The sequence below is a fragment of the Gymnoscopelus braueri genome (assembly GCF_963280865.1).
Source record: "Gymnoscopelus braueri genome assembly, chromosome: 1".
In the NCBI taxonomy this organism is placed as follows: domain Eukaryota; kingdom Metazoa; phylum Chordata; class Actinopteri; order Myctophiformes; family Myctophidae; genus Gymnoscopelus; species Gymnoscopelus braueri.
The window spans coordinates 4,917,942-4,932,257 of record NC_137603.1 but is presented as its reverse complement, the minus strand read 5'-3'; the positions used below and the strand labels follow the sequence as shown (position 1 = coordinate 4,932,257).

Below are 14,316 nucleotides of genomic sequence, written 5' to 3'. Positions count from 1 at the left end.
TGGGCCTCTCATCCACAACCAGTGGCGGATAGCAACTAAGGGACCTGTCGAAATTTACAGAAGGGGGGGCATGGAGGAAATATATGTGCCCTAATTTAAAATGCGATGACCCTCCCTCTGAATGTTAAAAAAAATCAATGACCCTCCCCAAGTGATTAAAAAAAAAAGAATGACCCTCCCCCAAAAATATCAATGACATTTACCTCAGTAAAATGATGTCTATTATACACTAATCTCATTCCTAACCTTACTTCGAGTAAATAAATTGACCGCAAGAAGTAACGTTGCATCGCGGAAAATTACTGCTTGGAGTGGGATTCGATCCGGCGGACAATGGAGCGCACGGTTTCAGAGTCCAACGATTTACACAGAAGCTACCCGTCCTGGTGAAAGGAATGAGTTATCCGAAGTACTTGACTTTAGCACCGCCCGTCTGGGCAGGGACGTGACGCAAGTGACTGGGGAGTGGCTACGTTCTTCACAATAGCGCTGTTCGCGACGCATCATCAATAGAGAACAAATATGAAAGACAAGCGCGGTATTATGAGAGGCAGGTGCCTGGAGTATGTGATGTCTATGAAACCCAGAACGACATTGCAGCATGTGATTATTGTGGCCATGCCCCTGGCCAACACATGCAGAATACAGTTGTGCCACCACCACCTGATAGTGATACAGCACCTGTCTCCAAATTTGACCAGGTATGTTTCGTTTTTTCTACAGAAGCATCTGTTTTCAAAGAATTACAATACATTTATAAAGTATAGTGTGTGTGTGTGTGTGTGTGTGTGTGTGTGTGTGTGTGTGTGTGTGTGTGTGTACACACACACACACACACACACACACACACACACACACACACACACACACATTTTAATTTTCAATTGTGTGACACTTTGACACTTTGATTTTCCCGTAGGCCTATATCTAAATCAAATGGTTGTTCTTCATTTCACAGCTTCCAGAGAAAAGGAAGCTTTCGCTTGGGTGGCTTCCACATCCCAAGTCTGCAAAGACCCTTTTCCACAACAAAATGCTACCATCCTTTTATGAGGCATCATATCCCGTTTGCAATGACAAACTGTTTCAGAAAGACTTAATGCTAGAAAGAAATAGGTCTTTCAAAGTAACAGAGACAGTTGACCATGTAGAAAACATGATAGAATTTGTATGTGGCCCAAATCCTGCTGCTGGTGGCCGTTTTCTGCACACTGGATTCAAGATCAAGGGAAAGCATGATGTTATCACCTGTCAGAAAAATCTAGATAAGCTTGAAAACATTAAAGGAAGACTTGGAGAAGAGATTAGTCATATAGAGGAGCATGACAACTCTCTCTTCAAAAAGGATGGGCTGCATCTGAGGCCAGGGCAGGCAAGCAAGGCATCATTCAATGCCACAATGAAGGCCAGGATTAAGAGTCTCCTCTCCTGTGCACAGAGTGCTATGAAAAAGCTGGAGGCCGCACTGCAAAGACTGCAGACATTCTTTACATGTGAGGATAGTGGCCCATCACGCCTCAACAGAATGAAAAAACAACACAAGAGGAAGACGATGAAGAAGAGGGCCCAGCGGAGGAAGAGGCGTGAGCAAGAACTGATACAGGTATTGTACTGATGTATACTGTACTGATGTGTAACTGTGTAGATATCAATTGCTGTGTTGATGTACTTGGTATCATGATTCATGATGCATACTGCATATAGTGCAACAACAATTCCACTGCAGGATTAATAACACATACATACTTAAATACATTCAATCAATAAATACATAAATAAATCCATCCATCTATGCAGGACCTTTTCCCTGAGGCCTCTCCAGATGTCAGCATCACAGCTGACATGGTGGTCGTTCAAAAGATAGCAGCGATGAACCAGCTGCAGGGAACCTACCTGTACAGCCTGCTGCAGAGAGTGGAGATCACTGAGGGGGCACGCTCAGTGATTATGGCCAACCTGGGGGAGGCTAGCAGGAGAGGATTCCAGGAAGGTTAGCTTGTTTTTGATATGTACTTGTTTTTTTTTAAGTGTGCCTACTGTAAAGCAAAGTACGACTTTCATTGTGTAAACACCTGTTTTTGCTACATATGACAATTACATTTATTGTGTCTTGTAGGTCATCGGAGTCTACATGCAGAGTGCACAGGAGACTGTGCTTCTGTAGACTGCCATTTTCAGGAGAGGGCTGCTATCATTTTCCGCAGTCTTGGGGGTCAGACGCACCAGGCAATGTATGCCCCCATTGATACCGGTTTGCCACAACTGACCATGACAGAGCTTGAATCGGATGTCTTGGAGGACATGGAGTTCACCCCAGAACTGGCAGCTCTCCTCAAAGCAGGCTGCTTTGATGAGGAAGTGTCAGGAAGAGTCAATATGATGAACCAAACATAAAAAAACAGACCAGTGACCTCCAATCTATGCATCTTCTTTGCACTTTTGATTTAACACTGCTGCAATGTGTACGTTAACTGTCTGAGACAGTATTGTTTTATAGCACAACATTTCGCTGCTAGTTCTTGTTTAGAGGCAAATGATCAAAACAATAATCAGAGTTATGGCCAGCTCACCAGGGAGTGACCCTGGACACTGCTGTAGCCCCATGTGTCATCTATGTAACCACATAAACCATTATTTTATACTTTTGCTATTCAAAAATAGCAGATATACAAGCTCATAGCGCGCTATGAGCTTGTATATCTTGTATATGATCTTGAAGACCTGCAATTTTAGAAAAATCTTCTCAAATATTTACTTCTGGGGGTCCCTGGAACTACATTTTGAGGCGGGGGTCCGCGGCCATATTCCTATCATTGTGAGTGGTCTTGACATGAAAAAGTTTGAGAACCACTGACTATAGCAACAATTTATTTTCAAAAAACTGTTAGGATTTAGAAGACATTTGTAGAATCCCCAGAAGCCAAAAATTGAGTAAAGATGTTCGCTTTAAAACATATATATTCAAAGATTTGCACACATTTCATGACTTTTCAGAAAATAGCAGATCTACAAGCTCATAGGCAACTCTGTGCCGTGCTATGAGCTTGTATATCTGCTATTTTTGAATAGCCAAAGAAATCTTAAAATGACAGATGCGTTCCAGGTCTTAATCTTTTTTTAATTACTCTGATCTGACAATTGAGGCAAATACTGTTGACACAAGTTCAGTGTTAAATATAATACAATGAAATTACAGTGTTCTTTTTTTGTTGCAACCGTATTCTTAGAATATAAAACTGCACTGCCCACCCTGCACAGTTTCATTAAGAGAATAAACACATCTGTAACTCAACCATGGTCCATTTGTCTACTTTCATACAGTGCAATAATGAGGGTCTTACACATGTGTGCACCAAGAGCCTATCTATATTTTGCTGAGTGATATCATGCTAAAAACGTACCAAAAAAGGAAGTGTTCTCTAAAAAGCAAAAAGTTAGTCCATTCAATTGATTCAAAATGTATAAAGATAATCTGGGTTATCTACCCTCTTTCTCGTCCTACCAAATCGTGACACATCATTGACAGCAGTGTCGTTTTCAGTGGTGTTGCTGGTAGCTATACTATCATCACCATCTATCTCCAGAATGACCTCATCTTCACTTTCGTCACCAGAAAAGTCTACCTCGGACTCAGAGGAAGAGGAGCAGTCATCTGCTGGAAGAGCTGCAAGGCCACTGAGAACATTTGAGCAAACTCTTTTTCCTATGTGAGCTCCCACTATCTCCAGTTTGATGCTCTTCTTACCATGTTGCTGCAAAGCATGCTTGGACAAGTATTTGTCCAACTCCGACACTCTAAGTTTAGACAACTGGTCTTGTCTGTATAGGTCCTCCCAATCATAATCATCATAAGTATTCTCATCTGCCTGACCTTTTCTGTGCTCTCTTTCCTCAGATCTCTTAGTCTTCATCATTTTAATATGTTCTATATGTTGTACATATTCACAAACGCTATGCTCAGAGACCACAAACTTCTGTGAGAACTCAGAGATGGAGACAGGATTGTCAAGCTGCACTTCTAGCCGTCCAAACGCCTTCTTAAGTTGAGCTCGTGGCTGAAAGTCATCTGGTGGCCGATCAGCAAACGGAGTTGTGTTGTACGGGCGATACTTCAACTCTGGAAGTCTTTGGTGGTCTGGATACGGTCTAGGGATCCTTCCTATTGGTGGACTAGAGAGGGGATTTGAGGCGCAGAAGTCACAGAAAGTCCCTCCGGATACTGTGGATTGAGAAAAAAAAGGATACATCAGCATATGTTCTTTAAATGCAATACATATTATCTACATAAAGAGATAAAATTGAAGCCTAGCATTCCTATTCTGGGGGAACAAGTGTTCCTATTCAAGCCTATGTTAATGCTTGTTTGAGTAGCTTACACTAAACCTGATAGTCAGACAGTGATCAGACAGTGATTAGAATCAACTATTAATTTTAACTATTAATGTGCTATTAAGTACGGAGCTCATCCCAATCACCAACACTGTGCAAACTCACCATTGCAACTTCCCTTCAGGTACTCCATGTATAGTTCACCAATCTCAAAATGAGTGTCAAAGAAACTTTCAACCTTTTGAAAGTAACTATGGCCTGGAACAGCTGCTCTCTGTAGCTTGTTGGTTGCCATATACTGCAGCAGATACTTGCGGTTGTAGAAGAACTGGTGTTCTGCAAAAAAAGACGTACACAACTGTCATTAGCACAGACAGACAGACAGACAGACAGACACACACACACACACACACACACACACAGTACCTGGTTTTTCCACAGTAAATGCTCTGGTGAATCCAGATGGTGCTGGTGACTTGTCAATGCGGAGTCTGACTTCTTCTGTGACAGCCCATGCGTTCTTTTCCATCATCTTCTCCGCATGATCTGCAAGGTCTGACATCGTCATCATGGAGATATCAGTTCCTGACAAACCATGCGTGTCAGAAAAGGTCTGCCACTGGATTGCACCTCCGTCACAGATCGCTTCACCTGAGGATCAAACAATTTGAAATGAACCATGGAAGTTGTCTCTCTGGATTAAGAGCTTCTGCTAAACGCCTAAAGTGTAAATTGAACATTTTTGTGAAGAATGTGTAGTGTATAATGTAAATGTTGTTATTTACCCATCGATGCATTCAACCGCTCTGCTTCGTTTTGCCCGGAATCCTCTCGGGCTCTGTGAATGCGACACAGCAGGTCCGTTGAATGAATGCGAACTCTTTCCGCTGCTCTGAAACGTACCTAAAAACAAGATTGCAGTTTAGGGTTTAGTCACAATGTATACAGTATTATATCAATATTCTTTTTCAGTTACTATTTTCTACAACATGTTATATACTGTCATCTTGGTACATGCATCTTTTGAGTTCTGAACAATATTGACATACCTCAAAATTTGACACCCCTACTCCAGGTCCGGCATCTGTTAGCTCAATGATCTGAGGACAGGCGGTGGGCATCGGAGTACTATCCTGAAGTTGCAGCAATGCGTGGCAGGACTGTATGATTGTCTTGTAGCAGTTCCACATCTTCTTTCCTGAACAGGAAGACAAGGCAATGGCCGCCTCGACTGCATTAACAACAACAGACACCTGATTGACAACGTCGGTCCCTAATGCAATGTCTGCAGCAGACAGGCTGTCATTTACTTCTAACCAGTCATGTGTGCCTTGCTTCAGTTGTGATTTAAAAGATTCCAACTGTAAGCCGGTATATGACCTAAAAGGGCAGTCTGCCTTCTTTGTAACACACATTACATCGGCTTCCATTGCTGCGTCAAGGAAATACTTCGTCACATCTCTGTTCCTGCAGAAGAGCTTTCGTATCTCCTGATGGATAACTGTGCTACTGCTAGGCACTTCAAAGTCAACAGGACATTCCCGTCTGAGACGCATATAATTCGATGCCCATGTTGTCCCATGGGTTCCAAGGTAGGCCTTTGGGTGGATCACTGCCATACTGGAATCTTCTGAGGAAATCAAAGTACGAGACTCCATTTCCGAAGGTTCTTTCTTCAGTACACGGAAGGCAGAGGGTGTGACATACATCGACGGCTCAGGGAAGTCATGAGTTGGCAGTCTTCTAGCAAGTTGTTCATCTGTAGGCTGCAGAATTGACTGATGCCTTGACCCAGTGAAGCCCTCTGTGAAAACACGAACAATTGTGTTATTCACTCAGACACCATCACATTTACACAGAACACACAGTGTCATGTTGACACTGTGTTGACACTTCAGATACACAGATACATAGGTGTCAATATATCATCAAATGTGCATTGTTGTATTGTTTTAATAAAGAAAAGAAAAGCACAATAGATTATTCATTTCAGACACAGTACATACTACAGAGAAAATTCAACATGATGAAATAACTAAAACAAACCTGAAGTTCCAGGACGTAGGTACGCTTTGTCATCCATGCTGATGGCCAAACCAAACTTTCTTCTTTCCCCGGCCTCAACTCCGAACAGATGTTCCTTGGCGAGCGCAACATGCTTCCTCTGATGGTGTGTGCATTCGTTGTCTCGTTCCTCTGTTTTAGGAGGCTTCTTAGAACACCACAATCCTTGACCTTTCTGTGGAAGACATTGTATGAAAACATTAAGATGCCATCTCTAAACCGTAATAATCAGACTGATACTTCAGATGAACAACAGTGGTATTAATCAATATATAACTTTCCTGCAATATAAATGTTAATGAACACTCCACAACTCGTTAATCTGGGCAAAGGGGCGAAAATCACCCAAGTTCTGCAGTAAACCTGAAAGTTGACATACTTTCCACAGATTACCATAATTACACAAAGAGTTGTTACATTCATCCACACGCATTAAGCCTGTTTGAGGACCCTAGACAGTCAGATAGTGATGATGGCTATGATAATGCTTAACCAGTGACCAAATGGACCCTTATGAGTCCATGTTTTAGTTACAGACCTGTAAGGGTCAATTTGGAATCTCCTGAAAGAAAGCTGGGGGTTCCTGGACCCCACTTTTCACTCTGCACCAAATGTCTTTGCCAAAAATAGTCGATCTACAAACTCATAACATGTTGTGTTGCAAAGCATTGTAAGCTTGGATATTTTTTGTCACTAATGAATATTGCACACTACATGCATAAATCTCATTCTGAGATACTTACATGTCTCTTGCTTTGGAGGGATCGCAGGCGTGTTGGTCTTGCCCTTGATGTGACTGTGGACACAGCTCGAATCAGTGGCAGTCCATATTTCTCCCTTCTGAAGTTTGCCAGTCTCAGCAGATCCCTGTTCTTCACTCTATGATGAGTGTACAGAACACTTTCATGCCTGCGCCCATGAACTGTGGTTTTGTCCTCTGAAAACAAGAGTGAATCCAAACATTTTAGAAGATAGTCATTGGCTTTAACCCATTTAGACTGGAAAAGCATCTTGTGTCATTTTAGATTTCTTTGGGTATTCAAAAATAGCATATACAACCTCATAGCGTGGCACTCTGTGCCGTGCTATGAGCTTGTAGATCTGCTATTTTTTGGGATGAAAATGTGTGTTTTAAAGCGAACATGTTTAATTCAGATCTGTGCTTCTGGAGGGTCCCTGGAACAACATATTTTGAGCTGGGGGTCCGCGGCCAAATACATATCATTTTGGGGGTCCTTGACATGGAAATGTTGGAGCACCACTGATATAGCAACATACAATAGGATTTAGAAAACATTTTTAGATATGTATTTGGCTGCGGACCCCCATCTCGAAATGTTTTGTTCCAGGGACCCCCCAGAAGCAAAGATTTGAGTTACAAATGTTTGCTTTAAAAAAAAAAAGCAATTCTTCCAAAAAATAGCAGATCTACAAGCTCATAGCGCAGCACTTGCCGCGCAATGAGCTTGTAGATCTGCTATTTTTGAATAGCCAAAGAAATCCCCAAATTACACAGATGTGTCCCCGGTCTTAATGGGTTTAATGAATTCAGTATTCTTGCAATTAATATGCCATTGTCTGACTCTGCCAAATTACTATAGTTTGAGTCATCTGTCAGCTCTCTCATTCGTGTGTACACACACACACACACACACACACACACACACACACACACACACACACACACACACACACACACACACACACACACACACACACACACACACACACACACACACACACACACACACACACACACACACACGTATGAACTGATTAAATTAATGTACTTCATTTACCTATGCACTTGGCCAACCAAATCTCATCTTCAGTATCCACCATAGTTTTGGGACCTGCACCTCTGGCTCTTTTTTTGAGCAGCTGATCATCTGCAATTTGAGCTGCCTTCCTCTTCACAGCTTGTCTGAAGCACTGCTTTGTGTACGGTGTCTCCTTCAACTATACATGAAAACACCACAAGTTTAATACAGAATTTGTGCACATAAAAATTGAGCCAGCCTTCACCACTTAAGCCCTATATACACTTTGTTGTATGATGAACATAGAATAGCTGCTCTAACAGCTCACAATGTGTTTGTAGATCTATTTAAAACATGCAATAAAATATGGTTTGTAGATGCACAAAGGATTGTGATTAACAGTATACAGATTATGTTACCTTTAATTTATTGACATGCTCCAGTGACTCCTGCAGAGAGGATCTCTCTGTCTCCAAATCGCCAACTCTTTCTGGGGGCCATCTCCCTGCAACAGCTTGTATTTTCTCTGTGGCAGCGTCTACTCTAGCCTTCAGACTCTTGATGCGGTCAGCAAGCCTCTGGTTGACCGAAACCTCCGCCTCAGATTTGCAGGCCTCCCACGCCTCCAGTCGTTGTTCAAGGTCTCTCAACAACTTGGCAGCTCTGGTGGAACTCATGCCAAATTGTGTGTCACTTTTAACCGCAGATACTGAGAGTAGGGCTTTGGAAACATTTCTGTCATACTCATTGACCATGGAGTCAATGGTACGATGTACGAGTTCAGCAGTGACTTCCTCTCCATATTCTTCGTGCTGTTCTTCATCCTCCTCAACCAGGTGAAGAAAAATGCTCTCCAGTGCAACACTCCCATCCTTTAAAATGATGAATTGTTGTCCCGATTTCCCTCTGTATATTAAAACAGGGATGCCGGATGTCTCGTCTATGAGACTATCCCGAAAATAGAGTCGTTTTGGTCGACCATTGAAAAAAGCACAGAACAGCTCGAAGCCAAAATCAAAATCAACACACCCACAGGGTAGCAATTCCAGGAGTACTTGTTTAACTCCTCTGAGTTTGCTGTCGTTTGTTCTCCTCTCTATTGCATTTTCAATTTTGTTGAGACTTTCCTCAGCAGAGAGAGTCTGCAGCGAAACTCTTAAATTTCGGTGTAGATAGCTTTTAATACGGACATTTGTTCTCCCGCTGTTGTGCGACGCCATACTTGTTGTTATGTTTACACCAACCAGACCCACAGAGAGAGAGCACGCTGTCCACAACGAGCTAAAATGGTGTCGTCACCAAAAAGAGCGTCACTGATTGGCCAAATATTGAACACGCCCACTGTCTGGATAGGCCAAGCACAATGATTGACACATAGGGGGAACAATGGAAAACGGTGTTGTTGGGAAGTACCATTGAGGAAAAAACGGAGGGGTAGATAATGTTGCGTTGATAACAGTTCTCCTGAATCCAGAAAAACTGTATTAAAAAATATGTATAAAAACCCGGACTATTTTATTAATTCAAAATTGCATGACCCTCCCTTGGACTCAAAGTAAAATTAGTTGACCCTCCCTCGGACTAAATTTAAAATGGCATGACCCTCCCCTATTTTCCTCCTTACCCCCCCTTCTGTAAATTTCGACTGGTCCCTAAGTACATTTACTTGAGTTCTGTTCTTAATTACATTTTTGGAGTTCTATTTGTTTTTGCCTTCTATGTTGAGGAAAGACTTTCGCTTAAGAGCAGGTGCGTAGGCGAACAAGTGCACATCAATAATAAAAGAATACGGCCGCATACGCACACTGCCAAACTGCACGGTACAGGAGCACATTTATTGAAGGAGAAGCAACGTTTCGGTCACTGATGAGACATGAAGGCCAATACATTTCAAATAGAAATATTGGACTTTTGACTTCACTACATTTCTGGGAAGAGACCCAAACTTACAAAAAATACATTATGAATTACCCATTTCAGCCCCATTTAAAGTATAGTGAAAATAGCAGATCTACAAGCCCACAACATTTGAAAAGGTCTGACATTTTCAGTTTTTCATCTACCTTGTCCAAAAACTACTTTTAATAAATGTTCTGAATTTCAATGCACCAATGCATTGATGTTAAAAAGAAAATGTAGCCTACTTTTTAATGTGTACTTTTGAATACTTTTTTATATACTTGAGTATATGCTTTGTCCACCACTGTCCACACCCTCTCCAGCACCACCCACCCACGTCAATATGAACAACTTCAAATAATAGCTCTTGGCCTTAACCTTGTACGTAGTTGTTCGATGCGATGCGAGAGTACGGTCTAGCAAACACCAACTCGGGACTCCTGAATCGCTCTCCTATCTAACAGGGTCTGGAGCTCTACAGTGTTGTTAGCTAAGATGTCGCGCCGCAGTGCATCTATGTAGGTGGTGCGCTTCTTGTCTTTCCTGGCTTTGCCCTGGGTTGGCTCCTATAGTGTCAGTTTGCTCGCCACTAGTTCCGGGTGCCTGACCCAGTGCCCTGCCTCATCCTTCTCTCTCTGACCTCGTCTGTGACCCGTGGCAGGTCCCCAGAGAGGACCACTTTTCTGATGTGGTCCATCAATGTGACACATAGTGCTGTAGTCTTTCAATAAAGTGACTTGTTCCTGACAAACGGATATGGACATGACTGACATCATGGTACTGACCAGAGCCACTGGGTTACTATGAGTTGCGTCAATGAGGGGTCAGAAACACTACAGGTCACATATTGCCATCATGTGGTTCACGTACAGTAGCTCTAAATAGTTACAAGCGGATGATTTGAATCCATTGTTTTCTTTGGGAGCAGCTGTTTTGCAAGGGGAACATTTTCTCTCTGTCTGTCATGTTTTCATGCACCACATGTGGAATACCCTACCAACAGTCAAAACCTTCAAAACCGCTATAAAAGAGCACCTATCTGCAATTTGTAACTGGTCCCTGTATAAAGTCTAAGCTTAACACCAGAAATGTCCTAACCCTATTCCTAAACTTAACCTCAGTAAAACTACCCAGTGAGCCATAGTCGTCTATTAGACCTCTGTCTAAAACTGGGTTATAATTGGTCTAAAAGTGAAAGTTTTTTCAACTGGGTTATAATTGGTCTAAAAGTGAAAGTTTTTTCAACGTCTATTCTTAGCCTAGACGTTGATTAGCTGTTTTTTAAGCGCCTATATTTAAACCGTTTATATTATAGACGTCATTTCAACGGCTATCAGTGATGCGCGGGTTGACCCGTAACTCGGCGCGGGTGGGTCGAGTCAGAATTTCAGAGGCAATTATGCAGCTGCTCTCACACGCAAAAAAGAAAAGAAAAATCACATGCATTCCTAATAAGAATAAGAATAATAACAATAAGACAGTTTGAATACACTTGGGGATTATTTTCTGACCATGATTTTACAGAATTATAGGTACGAACCGCGGGGCTCAACCCGGCCCGCGGGTCACGGGGCGGGTTGAGCCATAGATTTATATATGGGTTCGCGGGGCGGGTTGAGTTGGGTTGGGTTCCGTGGTGGGGCGGGGCGGGGCGGGTCATGAAAAAACCTGACCCGCGCATCACTAACGGCTATGATATAGACGGTCTATATATAGATGCTTAAAAAACAGCTAATCAACGTCTAGGCTAAGAATAGACGTTGAAAAAACGTTCACTTTTAGACCAATTATAACCCGTTTTAGCCTAGCCCTTAGACGTATTTTAGACGTCTAATAGCCCCAAAAATGCTCAGTGGGTATGCCTAACCCTAAACATAATTCTAACCTTATCCTCAGTAAAACAGATACAAGAACCGCCCCAGCGTAGGGTCAGCGGAAAAAAATGGGAGCGAGCGTCTCTTGGGGTGAGTCTTCTGAAAGGTCTGACCGGCGTTTAGGTCCTCAGACCCTTTTGATGGGGAATTGATCATTTTAGGTAAACCTTATTCTTCTACAGGTCCTGGGCTTCTGAATCGTCCGCCCGTCCGTCCGTCCGTCCGTCCGTCCGTCCGTCCGTCCGTCCGTCCGTCCGACTGGCAGATGACATCACTCAGTCAAGTCATTTGGTGAGTTGAAGAGGCCTTGGGCTTTACTCTTGTTTTCTCTCAAACCTTCTAACCAGGAGAGTGTTGTTTTCCCTCACACCTCCTCAGGAGAGTGACTCAGAGCTGAATGTCAGCCTGTTATCACCATAACAGTATATCATGGATTAAATAATAGGCTTTCAACAGGTGGTCCGTGGACCACTGGTGGGACGTGAAGGTATTGCACGTGGTCCCTGACCATGAATTTAGTCATGTAGGGAAGTGAATATTTGTTATTGTCTCCGCCAGGCCGAAAGGCATAAGATAAAGTTGAATAAACATGACACCAAACTGTGGATATAATCGGCAACAGGAGGGACTGCTACTGTGCCTGGATGTCACGACACGTCTCCAATCTAACTTGTTAAACACACTACCGTACATTAATAAACTCACCAATAGTAAGCAAAGTAAAGTATTTACACACTGTAGTTATCACCATTGAATGTAGAGCCATGTTTTTGTCTGCTTTAAAAACAAGCAAAATTGGTACACAGTATCTCTATAGTCATGTGATCCAACACGGATCTGTTCATATTCCATCCTCATTGGCTAAGGTTGGCTTCCAAAGTTTGCAGGATTGGTCCGTTTTGAACAAAATGCCTCAAATCATGAACGCAGCTTGCGATTTCCGTGAAATTTCACACGCACATTACCACTAGGCCGAGGAAGAAATGGCACTCTTTTCACATTGGCCTGTTATAGCGCCACCAGCAGGTCTAATTTAGCAAACACACATTTTTGGAACAAAAGCCTCAAATCATGAATGCAGTGTCCGATTGCCGTGAAAGGCCTAAGAAGAAATGACACCCTTTTCACATTGGCCTATTATAGCGCCACCAGGAGGCCACAATAACGTACCTGACCTGGCGGAGACATGTGGTCCGAGGAGCACTTTTTCTAGATGAAAATTAAAGCCCTTCAGGGTGATTATCACCCTGTCGGGCTTTAATTTACAATAATGACCACCTCCCCGTATACATTATCCCTTGCATAGGTATGTGCGTGTCCCTATTTTGAGGAAGACATCCCTTTATTGGTCATCCCTCCCACTGTGGGTGTGTGAGTGGAAATGCCCTTATTCTGGCATCCTTCAGATCTAAGGAATCATGACCTGAAAATATATTAAAATAAAACAGGCTATGTTTACAAGTGTTTGTTCATGTCAATTACAAAATAAGGTTATCCAGTAAAACAATATAACACTTAAAATAGCTGTGTGTGTGTGTGTGTGTGTGTGTGTGTGTGTGTGTGTGTGTGTTTGTGTTTATGAAATAGCGTAAACAGGGTTGAAATATACTACAGGAGCGTGCAGGAAAACCCACCCTCAGCCAGAATTAGCCACTTATATCAGAATCAGTTTTATTGACACTTCCATAATACACAGGAGGCATACAAGGGAGAAAAATACCGTTCTCCACAACTCATGGTGCTTGTCACATTTAAAAACAACAGACACATTACATTGGGGCGGCAGTGGCTCAGGGGTAGAGTGGCCGGGTAGAGTGAACTGGAACCGCAACGTTCCCGGGATGGGGGGCTCCCCCAGAGTTAGTGTCAAAGTGTCCTTGAGCAAGACGCTGAACCCCTAATTGCTCCCGATGAGCAGGTTGGTGCCTTGCATGGTTTCCTCCGCCATCGGTGTATGAATGGGTGAATGCAATAATGCACAATCTATGTAAAGTGCTTTGGATAAAAGCGCTATACAAATGCACCATTTACCATTTACATTAAAAAGAGGCAAAGCCATTTAAAAAAAAAAAAAATTAACAAGTAGAGAGAGAGCAGACAACATTGGTAAAATAACTGTTGACCCATATGCAGGTATATGAAGGTGGTGGTCTCATTACAAGGACCTATGATTGGTCCCTCTGGTTACATTTGGAAAAAGCAATGAACTTTGAAATGAGTTAATGTGAGAAGCTGTTTACATGTTACCAGTGTCTACTTTACATCTTACCTACATTAAGCATTATGGTGTGGTGACCTACAGTGGGGAAAGACAGAGAGACATTTACCAGAGGACATGTGCCTTTAAGAGCGAGGGTTTATGGTCTCTGCTGTGCGAGAAAAAAGGACGC

The 14,316-nt window shown here is 42.6% G+C and overlaps 2 protein-coding genes and 1 long non-coding RNA gene across 4 annotated transcripts in view; 1 reads left to right on the top strand and 2 right to left on the bottom strand.

Annotated features, from left to right (window-relative positions):
• Window positions 1–14,316, top strand: part of LOC308089679 (uncharacterized protein) — a 496,849-nt gene that overhangs the window by 364,209 nt on the left and 118,324 nt on the right. The gene's annotated exons all lie outside the window — the stretch shown is intronic.
• Window positions 3,330–5,540, bottom strand: LOC308077407 (uncharacterized protein). Of its 2 annotated transcripts, XM_080418081.1 has the most exons (5): window positions 5,379–5,540; window positions 5,115–5,232; window positions 4,756–4,980; window positions 4,495–4,665; window positions 3,330–4,219 (listed from the first exon to the last, which is right to left on the bottom strand). In XM_080418081.1, exons 1-5 carry the CDS (start codon window positions 5,517–5,519, stop codon window positions 3,453–3,455), a joined length of 1,422 nt encoding a protein of 473 aa, XP_080274207.1. In that variant the 5' UTR covers window positions 5,520–5,540; the 3' UTR covers window positions 3,330–3,452. The 2 variants fall into 2 exon arrangements, with proteins under 2 accessions (XP_080274207.1, XP_080274208.1); XM_080418082.1 differs by lacking the exon at window positions 4,495–4,665.
• On the bottom strand, window positions 6,028–9,146 carry LOC308077536. The gene is made up of 4 exons (XR_013932414.1): window positions 8,573–9,146; window positions 7,137–7,330; window positions 6,376–6,568; window positions 6,028–6,133 (listed from the first exon to the last, which is right to left on the bottom strand). It is a non-coding gene; the product is annotated as an uncharacterized lncRNA (long non-coding RNA).